This window comes from Saccopteryx leptura, chromosome 8, assembly GCF_036850995.1.
Source record: "Saccopteryx leptura isolate mSacLep1 chromosome 8, mSacLep1_pri_phased_curated, whole genome shotgun sequence".
Lineage (NCBI taxonomy): Eukaryota > Metazoa > Chordata > Mammalia > Chiroptera > Emballonuridae > Saccopteryx > Saccopteryx leptura.
The window spans coordinates 8,317,936-8,336,332 of record NC_089510.1 but is presented as its reverse complement, the minus strand read 5'-3'; the positions used below and the strand labels follow the sequence as shown (position 1 = coordinate 8,336,332).

General features: G+C 48.6%; 2 protein-coding genes across 3 annotated transcripts in view; one reads left to right on the top strand and one right to left on the bottom strand.

Moving 5' to 3' along the window:
* The window catches only part of MED12L (mediator complex subunit 12L), a 363,243-nt gene that overhangs the window by 197,817 nt on the left and 147,029 nt on the right, over window positions 1–18,397 (top strand). The gene's annotated exons all lie outside the window — the stretch shown is intronic.
* GPR87 (G protein-coupled receptor 87) overlaps window positions 1–18,397 on the bottom strand; it is a 51,675-nt gene that overhangs the window by 16,615 nt on the left and 16,663 nt on the right. The window contains exons 2-3 of one of the 2 annotated variants that reach the window (XR_010746805.1): window positions 13,079–13,210; window positions 6,339–7,429 (exon numbers count right to left, since the gene is read on the bottom strand). Coding sequence is in view for 1 of the 2 variants with exons in the window: in XM_066347432.1 (XP_066203529.1) it covers window positions 6,390–7,429; window positions 13,079–13,112 (1,074 nt within the window). In the remaining variant the exon portion in view is untranslated. Of the gene's footprint in view, window positions 1–6,313; window positions 7,430–13,078; window positions 13,211–18,397 lie in introns of those variants that run through there. The other variant, XM_066347432.1, reaches the window with a different exon arrangement.

Sequence of the window (18,397 nt, the reverse complement as noted above, 5' to 3'; positions counted from 1 at the left end):
ACAGATTCCTAGGCAGACAGCTGTTGGGGCAGGCGGATGAGAGTAGGGGTGGTGGAGGGATTGGGCAAAGTGAGGAAAAACTCATGGACATGGACATACCCCGGCGGAGGAGGGGATGAGGAATAATTGGTGACGGACTGAGAATTGACTGGGTTTGGTTGGGTTGTGAAGCACCAAGCTAGGTGATTCCAAGTTTAGATAGGATATGCCTGATACTCATTTCCTATGTACTTATTCATTCTTTTCATTGTGGTGACACTTCTCTAGCTGCACAAAATAACATCAAAATTTAAAGACACATGATATGGTTTGAAAAACACATATAAGTATTGGAAGTCGATAGACGGCTTCAATACTGAAGTATTGAAAATATTTTGGTTTAGGTTAGTAGTAACAAGATGAAGCACAGAAAATAATGTTTAAGACTATTTAAAATAGTTACTAGATTAAGGGGCTGAGTGAAGTTTGTCCTCAATCTGTCAGCCCTCGTTTTACATGGTCCGTGTGGGTCTGCATGTGTGTCTTTGTCAGTGTGTCAGAGCTGGAAAGTTTTGTTTATAACATTAAATCTACACTTAGACTTGGAGGCTCCAGAAATCTGGTGACTGCTCTGAAGCCTCTTGCTAAGCAAGGTGACTCAGTTAGACACGCGGCTCTTTTCTAAGAGTTCCTGTGCAGACCGACCAGAATGCAGCCAATGGATATCGGTTATTCAAAGAGAAATGGGCCACTTGACTTGTATTAAGAATGTTGACTGTGAAGCTCTTTAGAGATAAAGATACTTCCAGTTTATTTCCATATTTTGGGTTTCCAAACGAGGAGGGAAAAGGATGTGTGGTCTAAAATTCGTAATACACCATTTTTATAATTTTAGATTAAGTCTTATCTCATTATTGCAGTTTATAAAAATAAAAAAACTTTAAGAATATTCAAAACAAGTCCTGGCCGGTTGGTGCAGTGGTAGAGCGTTGGCGCAGCATGTGGAAGTCCCGGATTCTATTCCCGGTCAGGACACACAGAAGAAGTGACCATCTGCTTCTCCACCCCTCCCCCTCTCCTTTCTCTCTATCTCTCTCTCCCCCTCCTGCAACCATGGCTAGGTTGGAAGAAGTTGATCTGGGCACTGAGGATGGTTCCATGCCCTCGCCTCAGGTGCTAAAATAGCTCAGTTGCTGAGCAATGGAGCAAGGGCAGAGCATCGCCACATAGGGAGATAGACGAGTGGATCCCAGTTGGGATGCATGCAGGAGTCTGTCTCTCTCACTCCCCACCTCTCACTTAAGAAAAAAAAAGAATATTCAAAACAAAAGTTGGCATTTGAATCCCATAAGTTTTTTGATAACTAAAACTTTTTTTTTTTTTAATAGAGACAGAGAGAGAGTCAGAGAGAGGGATAGATAAGGACAGACAGACAGGAACAGAGAGAGATGAGAAGCATCAATCATCAGTTTTTCATTGCGACACCTTAGTTGTTCATTGATTGCTTTCTCATATGTGCCTTGACCATGGACCTTCAGCAGACTGAGTAACCCCTTGCTCGAGCCAGTGACCTTGGGTCCCAGCTGGTGAGCTTTTGCTCAAACCAGATGAGCCCGCGCTCAAACTGGCAACCTCGGGGTCTCGAACCTGGGTCCTCGGCATCCCAGTCCGATGCTCTATCCACTGCGCCACCGCCTGGTCAGGCTGATAACTAAAACTTTTAACACAATCTTATTTCCTGCTCTTCAATACTAATACATGTTTCTTGCATACTTTTGAATCTGTAGATATAATTTATATTTTCATGTATGTGAATTAGGAAAGAGGAGTCAGTAATTCGTAGCATTTCCCCATGAAATTGGAGACTAAAAGTTTTTGTTCTTTTTACATCCATAAGATAACTTTATGTAGGTCTTAATTATTCTTTCTTTCTTTCTTTCTTTTTTTTTTTTTTACAGAGACAGACAGAGTCAGAGAGAGGGATAGATAGGGACAGACAGACAGGAATGGAGAGAGATGAGAAGCATCAATCATCAGTTTTTCGTGCTGTTGCGACACCTGAGTTGTTCATTGATTGCTTTCTCATATGTGCCTTGACCGTGGGCCTTCAGCAGACCAAGTAACCTCTTACTTACTCTAGCCAGCGACCTTGGGTCCAAGCTGGGTTGAGCTTTACTCAAACCAGATGAGCCCACGCTCAAGCTGGTGACCTGGGGGTCTCGAACCTGGGTCCTCCTCATCCCAGTCCGACGCTCTATCCCCTGTGCCACTGCCTGGTCAGGCTAGGTCTTAATTATTCTTTCCAAACATTTGCATCTTATGTTTCTCCAGGTAGCTCCGTGACTGCTGTGTGTGTGTGTGTGTGTGTGTGTGTGTGTGTGTGTGCATATGCGTGTATACATGTGTACTACACATTAAGCAGCAGGAAGATTGGGGAAGGGCTTGGCCTTGTAGGACGCGACTCCTTTTCTTCACGTGTTTCATGAACTTGACCACAAGATGGCGGTGGAGGGCGAGGGGGGTGTGCTAACTATTGTGCATCTACGAGATGCTTACATTTCGTTGAAATTTGAAAAAGTTTGATCTTAAGAAATATTTACTTTTAGAATTGACTTAAGGATATTTAAAGATGACTTTAAATGTCACATTGAGCACAATGCTTTATTTTTTACATGGTGAAGTGCCTAGAAAGTATTGATTTGTTAACTGTCTTCTTGTGGTGTTTAGTCTGCGGAAAATATCTGTTTATAAGATTTAAGGGAGCCCAAAGTTTTATTCTCTTTTTTTTCTTAATATATTACATTTATTTTTTTTCCTTAGTATATGACGTTTCTCTGTTGATATAATAAAATTTCTTTATGTTTAGGCTGTACTCTCTTGGGCTCACACACAATTTTGCCTTATCTATTTAGTCTAAATTTATGGATTTTTCTAGTTACCATTCCCATAAAGCTTTAGTTGAGAAAAACAATACTAGTATACTATAGTATTTGGAAATAAAATAAAATTGTATGGATAGTATAATGTAAAAAGAGATTAGTAAGGTATACACTGAAAAATTTTCTACACGTCACTTTTCTTTGAATGTCAGTTTTAGAAAGAATAGGAAAAAAAATTTTTTGAAGTTGTCTGAATATGTTTTTTATGTTCCTCATGTGCATAAAGGAAAAATAACTATGTTATTTATTACGGCCTGAGACGATCCTGAAATGCTGACTATAATCCAAAAGCTCCATGTAAGAAATTTTAGATTTCAGGTTATTTCCAAAGTATCAGTTAATTAAAATTTTCTTCAATACCAATGTAGTATTTTGTATTAACTTCCAACACTAACACAATATTTAATATTATTCCTATTGGTGACATTTTACTCAGGTAATTAATTTATTCTTGGTTGACCAGGATAAATCACTTTTGAGAACTCAATGTGGGTGTTGACACAACACATGAACTGTATGATTTTGATGTTTCTTGTACACAACATTTTTTAACTAATGGCAGTGCCCTTTCTGTTTTTCCTAAGTCAATGTTTTAAGATGTCCCATTAGTACAATAATGTAATTTCCGAGAATAAAGCACTATATAGCATTAAATGGGCTCACTATACAGTGATTTGATTTCTACATTAAAATGGGATTGAAACATCTTAAAGATCTCTCAGAGTCGAGGTCTGGGTGGGAGTTGAGGTAGAGAAGTGTTTGGTACATTCCTGAGAGTTCAATGGAGCCATGTGATGCTATTAGAGATGGCAGAGTCTCAGTTTTGGGGTTCTCAGTGCTTGTACACCCACATGTGCATATTTGTACACGTGCAGTCTCACAGTGAAGCGGGCAGTACACTTCTGAGGTAACTGACGGAGCTGTGACGCCGTGGAGAGAAGGGGACAGCGTGAGGACATGTCATACCATGGGTACGTCCCCGGCACAGTGCTGTTCCTCCAGGTCACATGGGGTAGCTGTTACCCACTGAGCCTGGTCGGAGGGGGAGGGCGGAGCAGGGACTCGGCCTCTCAGAGTCTGTTCACAGTGGCTGGAGTACATGCAAGATGGCTGTCTACACCTGGCTGCCGGCACACCACTGGGGGAGGGAGCGGCAGCCATTCCGGTGACACAGTGAAGTGTCTGTGTTCACGCACTGGCGCTCCTGGGATCTGTGGAGTTGGGACCCCGATGGGGAGAGAGGGGTGTTTCGGTAGAGCTCCTCAGATTGTTCTTTTCACCCCTCCACTGCCAGCCCTCTGGCAGAGCCGACTCACCCGCTGGACACTCAGCAGCACCCCCGTCCTGTTCTCGCGCTCCCCGAGGGTTCTCCTGTGTCTCTGCGTCCTACCCACTCCTGTGCCCTCATTTCTGCTCACTTTACCATTTTAGAATTTTGCAGAGTTTCAGAGAGTCTGCATAAAGTATTATGCTTCCATATACAGGGGCGTTCTTTGTCTCTGTTACCCATGATGCCGTTCTGCCGGCAGGCATGCCTCCCCCACTGCGCCGTGTCCCTGCTCCGCGCCCCACTCCTCACCCGGTGTCAGCATTGCACCGGGTGCTTGGGCAACGCCCCAGCTGCCGAAGGCTTCAGGAAGGAACAAGGGCCCACAGGTTTATCTTCAAGAAGGACAAAAGGATTGAAAAGGTCATTTATATTTTTGACACTTGATTATAACCTATCCTTCAACTAAAGGTTATCTTTTAAATGCATGATATCATTGTGAAAGGTGGGATAAAGCTTAAAGGGAAGACTATTTTACCAATAATTGTTCTAAAATGAAGGCTATTAAGTGGCTTTTTGATAAGCTACACGCACTCGATTGTTAGCCAAGCTTCCAGGGTCTCCCCACTTGAGGACTTAAATGCAGAATAGGTGTATAATAACGGCCAGTGTAAGCCCACAGTGTTCTGTCCCAATACTCGGTCATACTTTCTTCCTCTACAAGGGCCTAAATTTAAAATCAGCTCATTGAATTCAGTGTTTCAAACACATTGCTTGGAAATACGGTTGAGACTCTGTCTGGTTGGCTCAGTGGTAGAGCATTGGCCCGGCGTGTGGAAGTCCTGGGTTCGATTCCCGGCCAGGGTACACAGGAGAAATTCCCATCTGCTTCTCCACCCCTCCCCCTCTCCTTTCTCTCTGTCTCTCTCTTCCCCTCCCGCAGCCAAGGCTCCACTGGAGCAAAGTTGGCCCGGGCCCTGAGGATGGCTCCATGGCCTCCACCTCAGGTGCTAGAATGGCCCTGGTTGCAGCAGAGCAATGCCTCAGATGGGCAGAGCATCGCCCCCTGGTGGGCATGCTCGGAGGATCCTGGTCAGGTGCATGCGGGAGTCTGTCTGCTGCCTCCCCCCATCCCACCCTGCCCCCCTCACCCTGCTTCTCACTTCAGAAAAATACAAAGAAAAAAAGACAAATATGGTTGAACCTCCTCTCACCCAACCTCACATTACATAAGTTTGTTTGTTTAATATGCATACGACATCTATGAACGCAGCAAGAAACAATGGCCAAGAGTCCTCCGTATTCACAGATGGACTGCCCCTGTCCCTGCCCCAGCTCCTGTCTCTGTCCCTGTCCCTGCCCCTGTCCCTGTCCCTGCCCCATAGGCCTCGTAATCGGCATTCACTCAGTTATCTAAATGATAAGTATTAGAAACAGCATTTTCTTTCCCTCATCATGAACTTCCAGACTGGATAAGAGTTCTGTTCTCTGTACTTTTTGTTCTCCCTGGAGTGACTCCCAAGCAGGAGCCTTCCTGGGAGACGGCCACTGTGCCTGACCTCACTGGGGCTTCTCTGCCCCTGCCCCTGTCCCTGTCCCTGCCCCTGTCCCTGCCCCAGCTCCTGTCCCTGCCCCTGTCCCTGCCCCTGCCCCTGCCCCTGCCCCTGTCCCTGTCCCTGCCCCAGTCCCTGCCCCAGTCCCTGCCCCTGTCCCTGTCTCTGCCCCTGCCCCTTTCCCTGCCCCAGTCCCTGTCCCTGTCCCTGCCCCAGTCCCTGTCCCTGCCCCTGTCCCTGTCTCTGCCCCTGCCCCTTTCCCTGCCCCAGCTCCTGTCTCTGTCCCTGTCCCTGTCCCAGCTCCTGCCCCTGCCCCAGCTGCTGTCCCTGTCCCTGCCCCTGCCCCTGCCCCAGCTCCTGCCCTTGTTCCTCCCATTGTCTCTGCCCCCGTCCCTGCCCCTGTTGTTGTCCCCACCCCTTCAGCCCAGAGTCACAAGCCCCGCCACTCAACCACACCCTACCTCTCCGTCTCACTTTTTGGTCTGCCTTAATGTTTCTCAGACTTTCAAATGACATGCAGATGCTGCACCATTTGAGTTCTCCATTTATGCCTGTTTTGACGGGCTGAAGCAAGGGTAGTCAAAAGAAACATTTATTTACAGTTTATACACGTTGATTTCACCAGCAAGGGAAGGCTCGGGGCCCTGCACCCTACACGTCGGTGTAGTCGTAGTAGATGCGGACCTCCGACCGCCTGACGCTCTGCAGCGACCTGATGCTTTCGCTCCTGGTGCGGATGTTCGACTTCTTGAACAGCCGCCTTGAGAACGACCGGCACATGAAGAAGTAAATGATTGGATCCAGGCAGACGTTGCACGCGGACAAGAAAAGGGTCATTTCTTTGCAGTAGTACAGGATTTTGTGTGCAGACTCGTCTAAGTGCTTGTCTAGGTGGCTGAAGGTGAAGGGCATTCTGCACAGGTGGTAGGGCAGGAAGCAGGTGAAGAACACGGCCACCACCACTCGGATGCTCTGGTTGTGCTTCCTCTTGCGGCTCGACTGGCTGATGAACTGCCTGCTGGACCTGTGGATGTACCGGGAGATGGCGATGTAGCACCCGATCAGGATCGCCAGCACGGCCACGAACAGGCAGCTGTTGACGTAGACGACCGCGTGGTGCCACCTGACCCCCAGGGGGCTCTTCAGCGCCTGGCAGTCGTGCATGTTGTCGGCCGTCGGCGGGACGTCGGTCAGGATGATGTTGGGCAGGGACAGGACCGCTGTGACCCCCCAGACGCACACAGACAGCACCTTGGTGAAGGTGAGGCTGTACATGCGCGAGTCCCCAAATGGCTTGACCACCTTCAGGTAGCGGTCGATGCTGATGAGCCCGAGGAACACGATGGACGTGTACATGTTGCCGTAGAACAGCACGGACGTGTACCGGCAGAGCACGGCCTTGAAGTACCACGGCCCGAGGCCCGCGTCGTGGACGATCCGGAACGGGAAGGTCAGCGTCATGATGAGGTCGGCCACCACGATGTTCTTCAGATAGAAGATGAAGCTGGTCTTGTTTCTGATGTGGAAGAAGATCCACACAGCCAGGCCGTTGAGCAGGAGGCTGGCCACGAACACGACGAGGTAGAGCACCGGCAGGACGATGGTGTCGAACTCGCTGGGCGCCGTGGCGTTCCTCCCGGCGGCCTGGCTGGCGTTGCTCGGAGTGGGGCCCTGGCCTTGCAGCTCGCCATCTGCAGGAGAAGTGGACACGTCAGGCCCTGTCTCGCAAGCAGGCCACGGCCCCCGGCTCCCTGGCGGGCTGAGCCATCACTGTTCTGAGCGAGTTTTGAAAGCGTCTTTTGTGACGTGAAGAGTCAGTCTTGGTGCAGTGTTAACGTTCTGCGGCTGAAGGACCGCTGGTCTCAGCCCTGTCTGCCCCCCCCCCCGGCCCTGAAGGACCGGTGGTCTCAGCCCTGTCTGCCCCCCCCCACCGGCCCTGAAGGACCAGTGGTCTCAGCCCTGTCTGCCCCCGCCACCGGCCCTGTAGTCCCTTGAGTACAGTGTGAGAGTTCTGGTTCTCTGTGCTAACCTTTTGAAAAATGCAGATGACTATGTTAGTGAAAGTTATCTTGAATTTTAATTCAGTGTTTGATAGCATTACCAATAGAATCAATAAAATCTGGAGGCAGAAAATGAAGATTTCATATAATGGGAAAATAAAATGGCCAGCACATAATGCTATGTGCTATATGTAGTCTTTGTATGTAGTCTTTGGCATGCTCTATGAAATCTCTCTCTCTCTCTCTCTCTGTGTGTTTTAAGTTGTTTAGTCATCAAGAATTGACTAGTAAAACTAGTGGCTCATTTGGATTTTTTTCTTTTGCCCGTGACTTTCTTATAGTACTTAAAAAGCTTTAGGGACTGGTTTGAGGAATGAAAATAGTTGTTTTCAGTGTTTTAGTTTATTATTATCAAGGAGGACGACTTGTTAAAAGAGTTGTAGGCCAGACTGGTTTTCCCCGGATGGGAGGAGGGTTGGGACGCTGGGGGGGGGGGGGGTAGGACGTACAAACTGGTGGTGACGTAATTGTCCCAGGGATGTAGAGTTAGCAAAGGCAGTGCCGCCCAGTAGTGTGTTAGCTGTGTGTGGTACCAGTGGTGACGTAATTGTCCCAGGGATGTAGAGTTCACGAAGGCGGTGCCGCCCAGTAGTGTGTTAGCTGTGTGTGGTACCAGTGGTGACGTAATTGTCCCAGGGATGTAGAGTTAGCAAAGGCAGTGCCGCCCAGTAGTGTGTTAGCTGTGTGTGGTACCAGTGGTGACGTAATTGTCCCAGGGATGTAGAGTTAGCAAAGGCAGTGCCGCCCAGTAGTGTGTTAGCTGTGTGTGGTACCAGCGGGCACTATAGTAATTGCGGGGATAACTGTGTAAGTTACACCAGTGTCTAACCGCTAAGTTGCACACCCAAAACTAAACTGACATCGGACGTCAGCTGTAATTGAGGAACGTCAATAAAGTAGCCGTGGGCTGCTGGTACCTGTTTCATTTACTAGACTTTACCTCTTGCATGTAGAATATGTACTCTGTAACCTTTTACTTTTGGGGGATGTTTTTGGATTTTAGTTCAACATGTTGTTGAAGACGTGTACTATACCACCCACGCCATGACGGAAATGGTTCATGAGCGTGGATTCTGTGGGCGCCACGGAAGGGGCCGCTGGGGTGTCCCGGTGCAGGGTCTGACTGGTGGGCAGCGCCAGCTCAGGGCTCTGAACCCGCCACCACCTGCTTGCGCCTGCCGCGGACCGCTGCCCACCGGTAACAGCGTGGTAAGGATACTGAGAAAGCCCGTTCCCCGGGGTGGGGGCGGGAGGGGCGTCTCTGAAGAATGAATGCCTCTGGCTGTGGGGGCTCCTGACGGGTCGGAACCTGCCCTTTCTCACTGCAGCCGGACTCCCCGACTTCACCCCATGCCCCCTGCTGCCCCCCAGGGCGGACCTGCGCACACAGCCCGCGAGCCCTGCCTGCCGCAGGTCTCACGGGCAAATCTCGGCCATGCAGTTGCGTTGTGTGCCATCTGCCCTAGTTGAAGACCAGGGAAGGGACACGATTTTAAAGGTGCAAGGGAGGCCATTTCTGAGTTCTCACTTGTCCGTAATGCATAGTGCCTGCCATGCTTACAGCTGTGCTTTGGAATGATTCTAGTCCAGAGGTCACAGCGGGAACGTGTCCCTGTTTCTCCACCGGACAGGACTGCAGGGTGTATGCTGTTGTTAGTTCCCTTCTTTCAAGAAAGGAAACGGGGAAGTTCTGGTGATTATAATCCAAAAACAGGTTCTTAAATTGCTGCCTGAGATGAAAGCGTGAGCTCCTCCCGTTCACTCTTGCCTCTTTCTACATAATTCGGTCCCTTTCATTCCCTGCTACAAGTGCTTTTAAAAACTGGTTTTCCTGGCTTAAATATCTTTACACAGGCTCGTAATGTATACCTGAGCTAGCCTGCGAGGACGATGCCCATAGTATCGTTAAGCTTTACGAGTCCAGGTGCCTGATTCAGCCGTCCCCTGTGTTCCTGTGGCCGGAACAGGTCCGTCCAGCCTGTTTTGATATAAGGGGGTGTGACAGTGTTGGCGGCTTCCACACAGGGTCCACGCCAGCACCCAGTGCCGTGAGAAGCTGCCAAAGATGTGCAGTTGTACCTGGGTGAAGCTAGCTACTCAGGTTAACTTTAAACCACTAGCAGTCACTGTGTCTAACCCAGAATACAGCCCTCAGGAAAATGGAGGGAGGAGACGGTAAGTCTTAATCAGGGTGAGGGTCCAGCTGAGGGACCTATGCCGAAAAGGGGCAGCTGCCTCATCTGAAACGGTAGCTGTGCTTGAAACGGGTCGACGTGTGGCTCCCACAGCGTTGCAGATGCAGATAGGAAGGGACACTAACTGGGGCGTGCGAGGCCTGGGCTCTCAGACCTTGCTGCTCACTTACTGGGTCCAGTCTGCGTATCTGGCGCGGAATGGGAGACCCGCACACCCCTAGTTGCTTAAGCAGTGTGTGCAAGTTCTGTGTGTCATTATAGCGTTTCAAAGGTTTTTTTTTGGGGGGGGGGGTTTCTTGTTTTTTTTTTTTTTTTTTTTTTTTTAATTTTTCTGAAGCTGGAAACAGGGAGAGACAGTCAGACAGACTCCCGCATGCGCCCGACCGGGATCCACCCGGCACGCCCACCATGGGGCGACGCTCTGCCCACCAGGGGGCGATGCTCTGCCCATCCTGGGCGTCGCCATGTTGCGACCAGAGCCAGTCTAGTGCCTGAGGCAGAGGCCACAGAGCCATCCCCAGCGCCCGGGCCATCTTTGCTCCAATGGAGCCTTGGCTGCGGGAGGGGAAGAGAGAGACAGAGAGGAAAGTGTGGCGGAGGGGTGGAGAAGCAAATGGGCGCTTCTCCTGTGTGCCCTGGCCGGGAATCGAACCCGGGTCCTCCGCACGCTAGGCCGATGCTCTACCGCTGAGCCAACCGGCCAGGGCGCGTTTCAAAGTTTTAATTGTATAAACAAGCGTTCTTATTAAGTGCCAATGTACTGATTAATTATGGATGGTATTATTTTTTAAAGATCTTATTTATTGATTTTACAGAGAGAGGAGGGGGAGGAGTGAGAAGTATCAGCTCATAGTTGCTTCACTTTAGTCATTCATTGCTTGCTTCTTGTATGTGCCTTGACCGGGCAAGTCCAGGGTTTCGATCCAGCGACCTCAGCGTTCCCGGTGGGCGCTCAGTCCCCTGTGCCACCACAGGCCAGGCTCAATTACGGGTATTATTAAAAACAGAGTCTTCAGTCAGAATGCTAAAAGTAATCCTTCCGTGTACTGCGTCCCATGAAGGGTGAGTGCCCAGCACAGGTGTCCTCGCTCCCCAGTGGGTACTGAAATGCTGTGGGGCTCAGACAGTCTGGTGGTCAGCTTCTTGGCTGTGTGACCTCACAGTGTCAGCTTCCTTGCTGGGGGTATGGGATTAACATTTCAGATACAGGACTTCTGACTTCCGTGGGGTAGGCATGGGCCTGGTCGTCCTTCACTCACAAATTCCACGTGTACAGCAACAGCTTACGTTATTGAAGTCTGTTTGGGTCATTCTTAGGGAATGAGCAAATAGAGAGAAAAGTGTGGTTTCTACAAAGCAGGAAGAGCCATGTAGGGGTTGCTGTGGGAAACTCCAAACAACTTAGAGAGAGTTTCGTCTGAATGTCTTTAGAGCTGAGTCTGTGGGATTCTGGTCTGCACACCATACCCTAGCCCCTTCTCCTCCTCTGCCATCGCCCTCGGTTTCCCCAGGCTCCGGGTGTGCCCACAGTGTTTTCTGTACCGTTTCTGCTCAGGTGCGATGGCCATTGAAAGGGAGTGACTTGCATGGCCTGTGGTGGTGCCGTGGGTAAAACATTCAACCGGGAATCCTGGGGTCATTGGCTCGAATCCCTGGGCTTGCTCAGTCAAGGCACATACCGGAAGAACTACTATGAGTTGATACTTCCTGCTCCTCCTCACCCCCCTTTCTCTGTCTCTCTCCTCTCTCTGAAAAGCAATAAATAAAACCTTGATTAAAAAAAGTGAATGGCTTCCTTCTCCCAGGCCATTTTATCGTGCTGTTCTTTGCCGTCAATGAAGAATGTGGCCAGGTTAGGGGACATTTTTCATGTCTGGTAACTTGGTGTGATTCAATTAAGAAAAACCGGAAGCTGTTTTTCCGGTGTCAAGGCTGTTTTCTCCACGGAACGTGTTTATTAGGGTGTTTATTAGGGTGTTATTTCCTGTATCACTGAGTGCAGACTTCGCAGAGTGATGATCGGGGCTCGATTTCTGTGTTACCCTCCCCCCTGCCCTCCCTCTCCCAGCTCCTCTGAAATTCACAAAGGCAGTGACATATGCACCCCTGTTCCATAGTGAATCATCATTTTGTGCCTGGATGTGTGTGCGAGTAGTGTGTGGCGTGTGTGTTGGGGGTCTGTGTGTAATGGAAGCTGTACGTCTGTGTGGAGAAGGCAAGGACTTTGCAGCCAGACAGAGCACTAACCACCCCTGGCTCCTGTGTCAGACGGTGTATGATGGGTACTTTCATCCTTGCAGAAGGTCCTGTTGGACACTGCTGGTGTCGTCACTTTGTGACTTTGTAACATGGAGTAACGTTGCTGGACCTTCTGCAAGTTAAATGTTCTGCAGACATCTCGTGCACAGTCACTAGGACTAAGCAGGGGCTCGCTCTCTAACTCAGGTGCGAACTGCAGTTTGTCTCGTGAGTAGCAGTCATGCAGTGGATGGTGGAAAGAATGAGGAACAGCCTGAGTCCTTTTGCTTTTGGCGAAGCTGCATTATTGCTCATCGGGGCGTGTCACTCTGGCACAAAGTGTGGAAGGTATTTAACAGTATGCCACTGCTCTTCCTGCCAGATGGGAATGAAATACTGAAGTCGTACAAATTACAGGGCATCTCCTGTCACGGCACAGCTATCCTTGTGTGGTCATCTCGTAACTAGTTACCTGATCAAGTAGGCAGGTGTTGCCCTTGGCCCCCTGGGGAGCCTTAGTGAGTGGGTACTTTAGTTAGGTATAAAAATCTTCCTCATGTTATTAATTTAGTCTTGTTCTCTTAGAGACGGTCTCTAGATGAAGCAAAGCTTAAAATGAAGTGATAGTAAGTTATGTTCACCTCAGTGATGCCATCCTGCCTGTTTGCTGGTGTGTGTGTGTGTGTGTGTGTGTGTGTGTGTGTGTTTCTTACTGAGAGGCAAGGCTAAATGCTGGTTTATTTTGTTAGTTGGTTCGATGGCCGATAAAACTTCCAAATTGCCACATAGTACACGTAATAGATGTGGATCAAGGACAGTGCTCCGTGCATTGTCCCCTGTGGCATACCTGGTAATTTCGCAAGGGTCAGGTTGAGCCCCATTCTTTGGTTGTGATGGTCTGTCAGCAGAAATCCGTGTCAGGAAACACTCGGGGACGGTTGAGGCAAGGGCTCAGCATAGGTTATTCCTGGTTTAATTTCTGGGTTAAAAAAGAAAAAAGAAAATGCAACAGTTGGAAAGGAGTTTGAATAGACAATATTTTGATCATTCCAGTTAAATACACATATGCATGCCACTGTGATTCAGCAAATGTATTCTCTTTGAATGGGAACAGCTTTGCCACACAAGAGTTGTTCGTTTTGGTGTCCTCATTCAGCCTGCCACGAAGCACGAGCCATTTCTGCGTGAGCGTGCCAATCTGAATGCCGCTGTGCGGCTGTGGGAAAGTTACTCAACCGCTCTGACCCAGTGCCCTCATCTCTGAAGTGACAAGGTTGATCATCTTGCTCTAGGGCTGTAGTCGGGATTATCTGAGATAGCCCATCAGGCACTTACAGACCCTGGGCCCAAGGGGCCGCTCAGGACGTGTCAGTTTATGTCTTCCTATTCCCCCCATGCGGACCTGAGCATATATGACAGGACCTTGTGCAATTGGACATTGTTCAAAATACTTTTAGAAAACTGGCCCTCATATATGGAAGAGTGTTATACGCTCAGGTGCATTCAGCACCCTGTTCCTGTAATCTCTGGGGTTCCACTCGGTCTTTACTTGACCAGGTGTGTGCCCTCCATCACACGACCTGCCCTTTCTGGAACTGGACTTTCGAGACTGCCAGGCTTTAGAGAACTGCTGTCAGGATTCAGATTTATGTGAGCTTCTGTGTTTTCTTCTCCGACATCACTGTCCATTAAGAATTTAATATCATTTGAGTGTTGGTCTGTATTTCTTCATGATAACTGCCATATTTCTCCATATATAAGATGCACCATTTTTCAAAAAATTTGGGGCCTAAAAACTGGGTGCGTCTTATACAGTGGTTGTAGATTTTTTTTTTTTACTTGCATTTCCCGCTTGTTTTTGTGCTCATTGTTGAAGACAGTGATTTGTCATCAGACACAGATAAGGACAAGCTAATGGATGGGAGTTTTGACAGGGTGAGGAGTTGTATGAATTTTATGATGAATAAAACTTGAGTTCAATAACTTGATGTAATACTTTTTTTTTTTTTTCAAATTTCGGGCCCCAAAATTAAGGTGTGTCATATATGAGGGTGTCTTAATACATGAGGAAATACATTATATTCCACTCAGACTCAGAAGTTTGAAATTGGGCAGATAGTGTTTATCTGAATGACTGGTATGTGATTTTGGCTACGTACCTTAACTTTTCCAAGCTTCGGATTTCTCAACATTTTTACAAAGATTTACAGATCAGGCCCTGGCCGGTTGGCTCAGTAGTAGAGCATCGGCCTGGTGTGTGGATGTTCCTGGTTTGATTTCAGTCAGGGCACACAGGATAGGTGACCATATGCTTCTTCACCCCTTCACCTCCCCTTTCTCTCTTTCTATCTCTCTTTCCTTCCCGTAGCCATGGCTTGATTGGTTCGAGCACATCAACTCTGGGTGCTGAGGATGGCTCTGTGGAGCTTCCGCCTCAGGCGCTAAAAGTAGCTTGGATGCAAGCATGGCCCCAGATGGGCAGAGCATTGGCCCCAGACCGGGGTTACAGGGTGGATCCCATTTGGGTCACATGTGGGAATCTGTCTCTCTACCTCCCCTCCTCTCATTTGGAAAAAGAAAAAGAAAAAAAAAGATTAATAGGCTCTGGCCAGTTGGCTCAGCGTTAGAGCATCAGCCTGGCCTGTGGAAGTCCCAGGTTCGATTCCCGGCCAGGGCACACAGGAGAAACACCCATCTGCTTCTCTACCCTTCCCCCTCTCCTTCTTCTCTTTCTCTTCCCCTCCTGCAGCCAAGGCTCCATTGGAGCAAAGTTGGCCTGGGCACTGAGGATGGCTCCATGGCCTCTGCCTCAGGTGCTAGAATGGCTCTGGCAGCAATGGAGCAACAGCCCAGATGGGCAGAGCATCGCCCCCTGGTGGGCGTGCCAGGTGGATCCTAGTCAGGCGCATGCAGGAGTCTGTCTGCCACCCACCCACGTCTCACTTCAGAAAAATACAAACAAACAAAAAGATTAACAGATCATATGATGCTGAATAATGTAAAACACGACCCCCCCCTACACACATACCTCCTCAACAGTCATGTCTATTTCCTGGTTTCTGGCTTCCCTAGATATTGATCAGAGAGAGAAGGAACCTGGGAACTGTTTAGGAGAGTGTGCTGCAAAGGCAGACGTGCTTCTGGAAGGGTTTGCTGTGGGGGAGTCACATGGTTCCTCGTGAAATGAAACCACATGAGACTCCCACTGGTGTTGCTCACGTCCCACCCAGCTGCCAGGGGACCTCGAGTAACCTCGTCCCCTCCAAGGTCAAAGCACTTTCAGGCTGGCGTAAGCAGTTGCAGTTACTGAGTCGGCAGAGAAGGAGCACTTTGGAGGCAAAAGTGTATTTCAGAACCGGGCAGCCAGGGCGGGAGGCACTTCCGGTTTTTCTGTCACCTCGTCTGTCTCTTCTGTTCCCTGGGGTCACGTGAAATTTAGGTGCTAGATCTGGGGTTTGGCAACAGATGGAAAACCTTGTTTCTGAATTTTCCGTGACTCCCCCCGCCCCCAAGTTATATAGTATTTTTTGAGAGTTTAGATATTCTGTCTGTGCCTCACTTTCGGTGGCTGCAGTATGTGGTGCGTAGCGGGTATTCAGAAGGCATTTTGTCGTTAATGGCAATGGTTAGGGTATGTACAGCCCCTCTGTTTGGGGGCCAGTGTCCCAGCACTTCCTAAAAATAAAACCAGGAGGCAAAACCCGATTTTTCTTTTATTAATTAAAGCCATCTGGGAGAATGATTGAGGCAATTAATTTTCTAAATTTCTTCTTAATGATCCTTAAATTTCAGGTGAGACTGGGCGTGGTCAGGGAGGTATGGCCATAAACACATCCTTGGATTTCTGTAGATTTTATTTGAATGCAGCCTCTCATGGAAAGGTTTCAAAGTGTTTACTAACAAACACAGCTTGAACTGGGTGCCTCTCTGTTCCCAAGTTATGTGGTTTTTCTCCTCTTGGCTTCACTCACACCTTACTTGATGCCAGGACTCCAGTGGGCTTGTGCCACCGGAAGGGAAGCAGTGCCCAGAAGGGGGTGAGCCACAGGCAGCCGTGAGAGAGGGCGAAGACTGGCAGCCATTAAGGATGACGTGGAAAATAGCCTGGGAGAAAACATTTGCACATCGCATCTCTTTTCCAAATGAGGAGATAGACAGCCTCCCGTATGCACCCTGACTGAGATCCACTCAGCAGCCCCCATCTGTGGCTGATATGCTGCCCATCTGGGGCCATGTTCACAACCAAGCTACTTTTAGCACCTGAGGCAGAGGCACCATGGAGCCATCCTCAATGCCCGGGACCAACTTGCTTGAACCAATCAAACCATGACTGTGGGAGGAGAAATGAGAGAGAGAGAGAGAGAAGGGGGAGAGGAGGGATGGAGAAACAGATGGTCGCTTCTCCTGTGTGCCCTGACCGGGACTGGAACCCGGGACTTCTGCACGCTGGACTGATGCTCTACCACTGAGCCAACTGGCCAAAGCTGCATATCACACTTCTGATAAAGAATTTATATTCAGAATATGCATACAAAGAACTCCCTAAGAAAACAACCCAAGTTCAAAAACATAGTCTACAGATTTGTATAACATTTCATCAACAAACATGACAAAATGCTCAACGTCATTAGTTATTAGGGAAATTCAAGTGAAAACCACAGTGAGATACCATTTTACACCTACCAGAATGGCTGTAAATTAAACAATAACAAGTGTTGCCAAGGACACGGAAAAATGGGAACCTTATACATTGCTAGTGGAATTTTATAATGATGTGGCCACTTATTTATTATTTTATTTATTGACTTTTAGAGAGTGAGGAATGGAGAGAGAAAGAGAGACATCAACCTGTTGTTCCATCTGTCCATGCATCATTGATAGTGCCCCGACCAGGGACCGAACCCGCAAGCTCCAACCAAGCGCCACTGGGCCCTTCCTGGCCACTCTAAAAACAGTTTGGGAGTTTCTTAAGAAGTTAAACTCGGCCCTGGCCGGTTGGCTCAGTGGTAGAGCGTCGGCCTGGTGTGCGGGAGTCCCGAGTTTGATTCCTGGCCAGGACACACAGGAGAGGCGCCCATCTGCTTCTCCACCCCTCCCCCTCTCCTTCCTCTCTGTCTCTCTCTTCCCCTCCCACAGCCAGGGCTCCATTGGAGCGGGGTTGGCCTGGGCACTGAGGATGGCTCTGTGGCCTCTGCCTCAGGCGCTGGAGTGGCTCTGGCTGAAACGGAGCGATGCCCCAGATGGGCAGAGCATCGCCCCCTGGTGGGCATGCCGGGTGGATCCCAGTCGGCGCATGCGGGAGTCTGTCTGACTGCCTCCCTGTTTCCAACTTCAGAAAAATACACACACACACAAAAAAAAAAAAAAAAAGAAAAAAAGAAGTTTAACTCAAATTTGTCTTATGACCAAGCAGTTTCACTCCTACTACCCTACCCAAGAGAAACGAAAACATGCCTATGAAAAGACTCATACAAATGTTTATAGTAGCATTATTTGTAATGCTCAAAGTAGAATTAACTCAAATGTCAACCAATGATGGATAAACAGAATGCATTGTAGTCATAAATAGAATCCTACTCAGCAATAAAAAGGAATGAAATGCAGCTATAATATGCATGAACCTCTAAAAAATATTTTGCAAGATAAAGACTCAGTACAGAGGATCACAAACCATTCATATGAAATGTCCAGAAAGGGCAAGTCTGCAGAGGCCGAGAGCAGGTCAGCGTTGGCCTGGCTGGACGCAGGGTGGGCGTACTGTGGGGGTGTGGAAGACGCCCCGCCCGGGTGGGAGAAACTGGGTCATGGTGATGGCTGCAGAGTCCTAAACATTTACTGCAGTCACTGAATTGTACACTGAACGCGGATAACCATCATGGTATGTAAATTATAATTCAATAAAGTTAAAAAGGCAAAAAAGGACACAGAACAGAAACAAGAGTAGAAAGAGGCTAGCAATTCACTATGCTACAATGGATGAGTCCTCGAGACTAAGAGTAAAGGTCATTGCAAGAAGACCCCCTGGCCCCTGCTAGAGAAGGGAACAGAGGCCAGGGACAGTTAGCGAGCGCGCCCCTCATGAAGCAGGAGAGTGGCACTGTGTAGTGATATGTATGACTCGTCAACAATGCTTTTCTTTTAGAATTGGGTGATGATTTGTACTGTT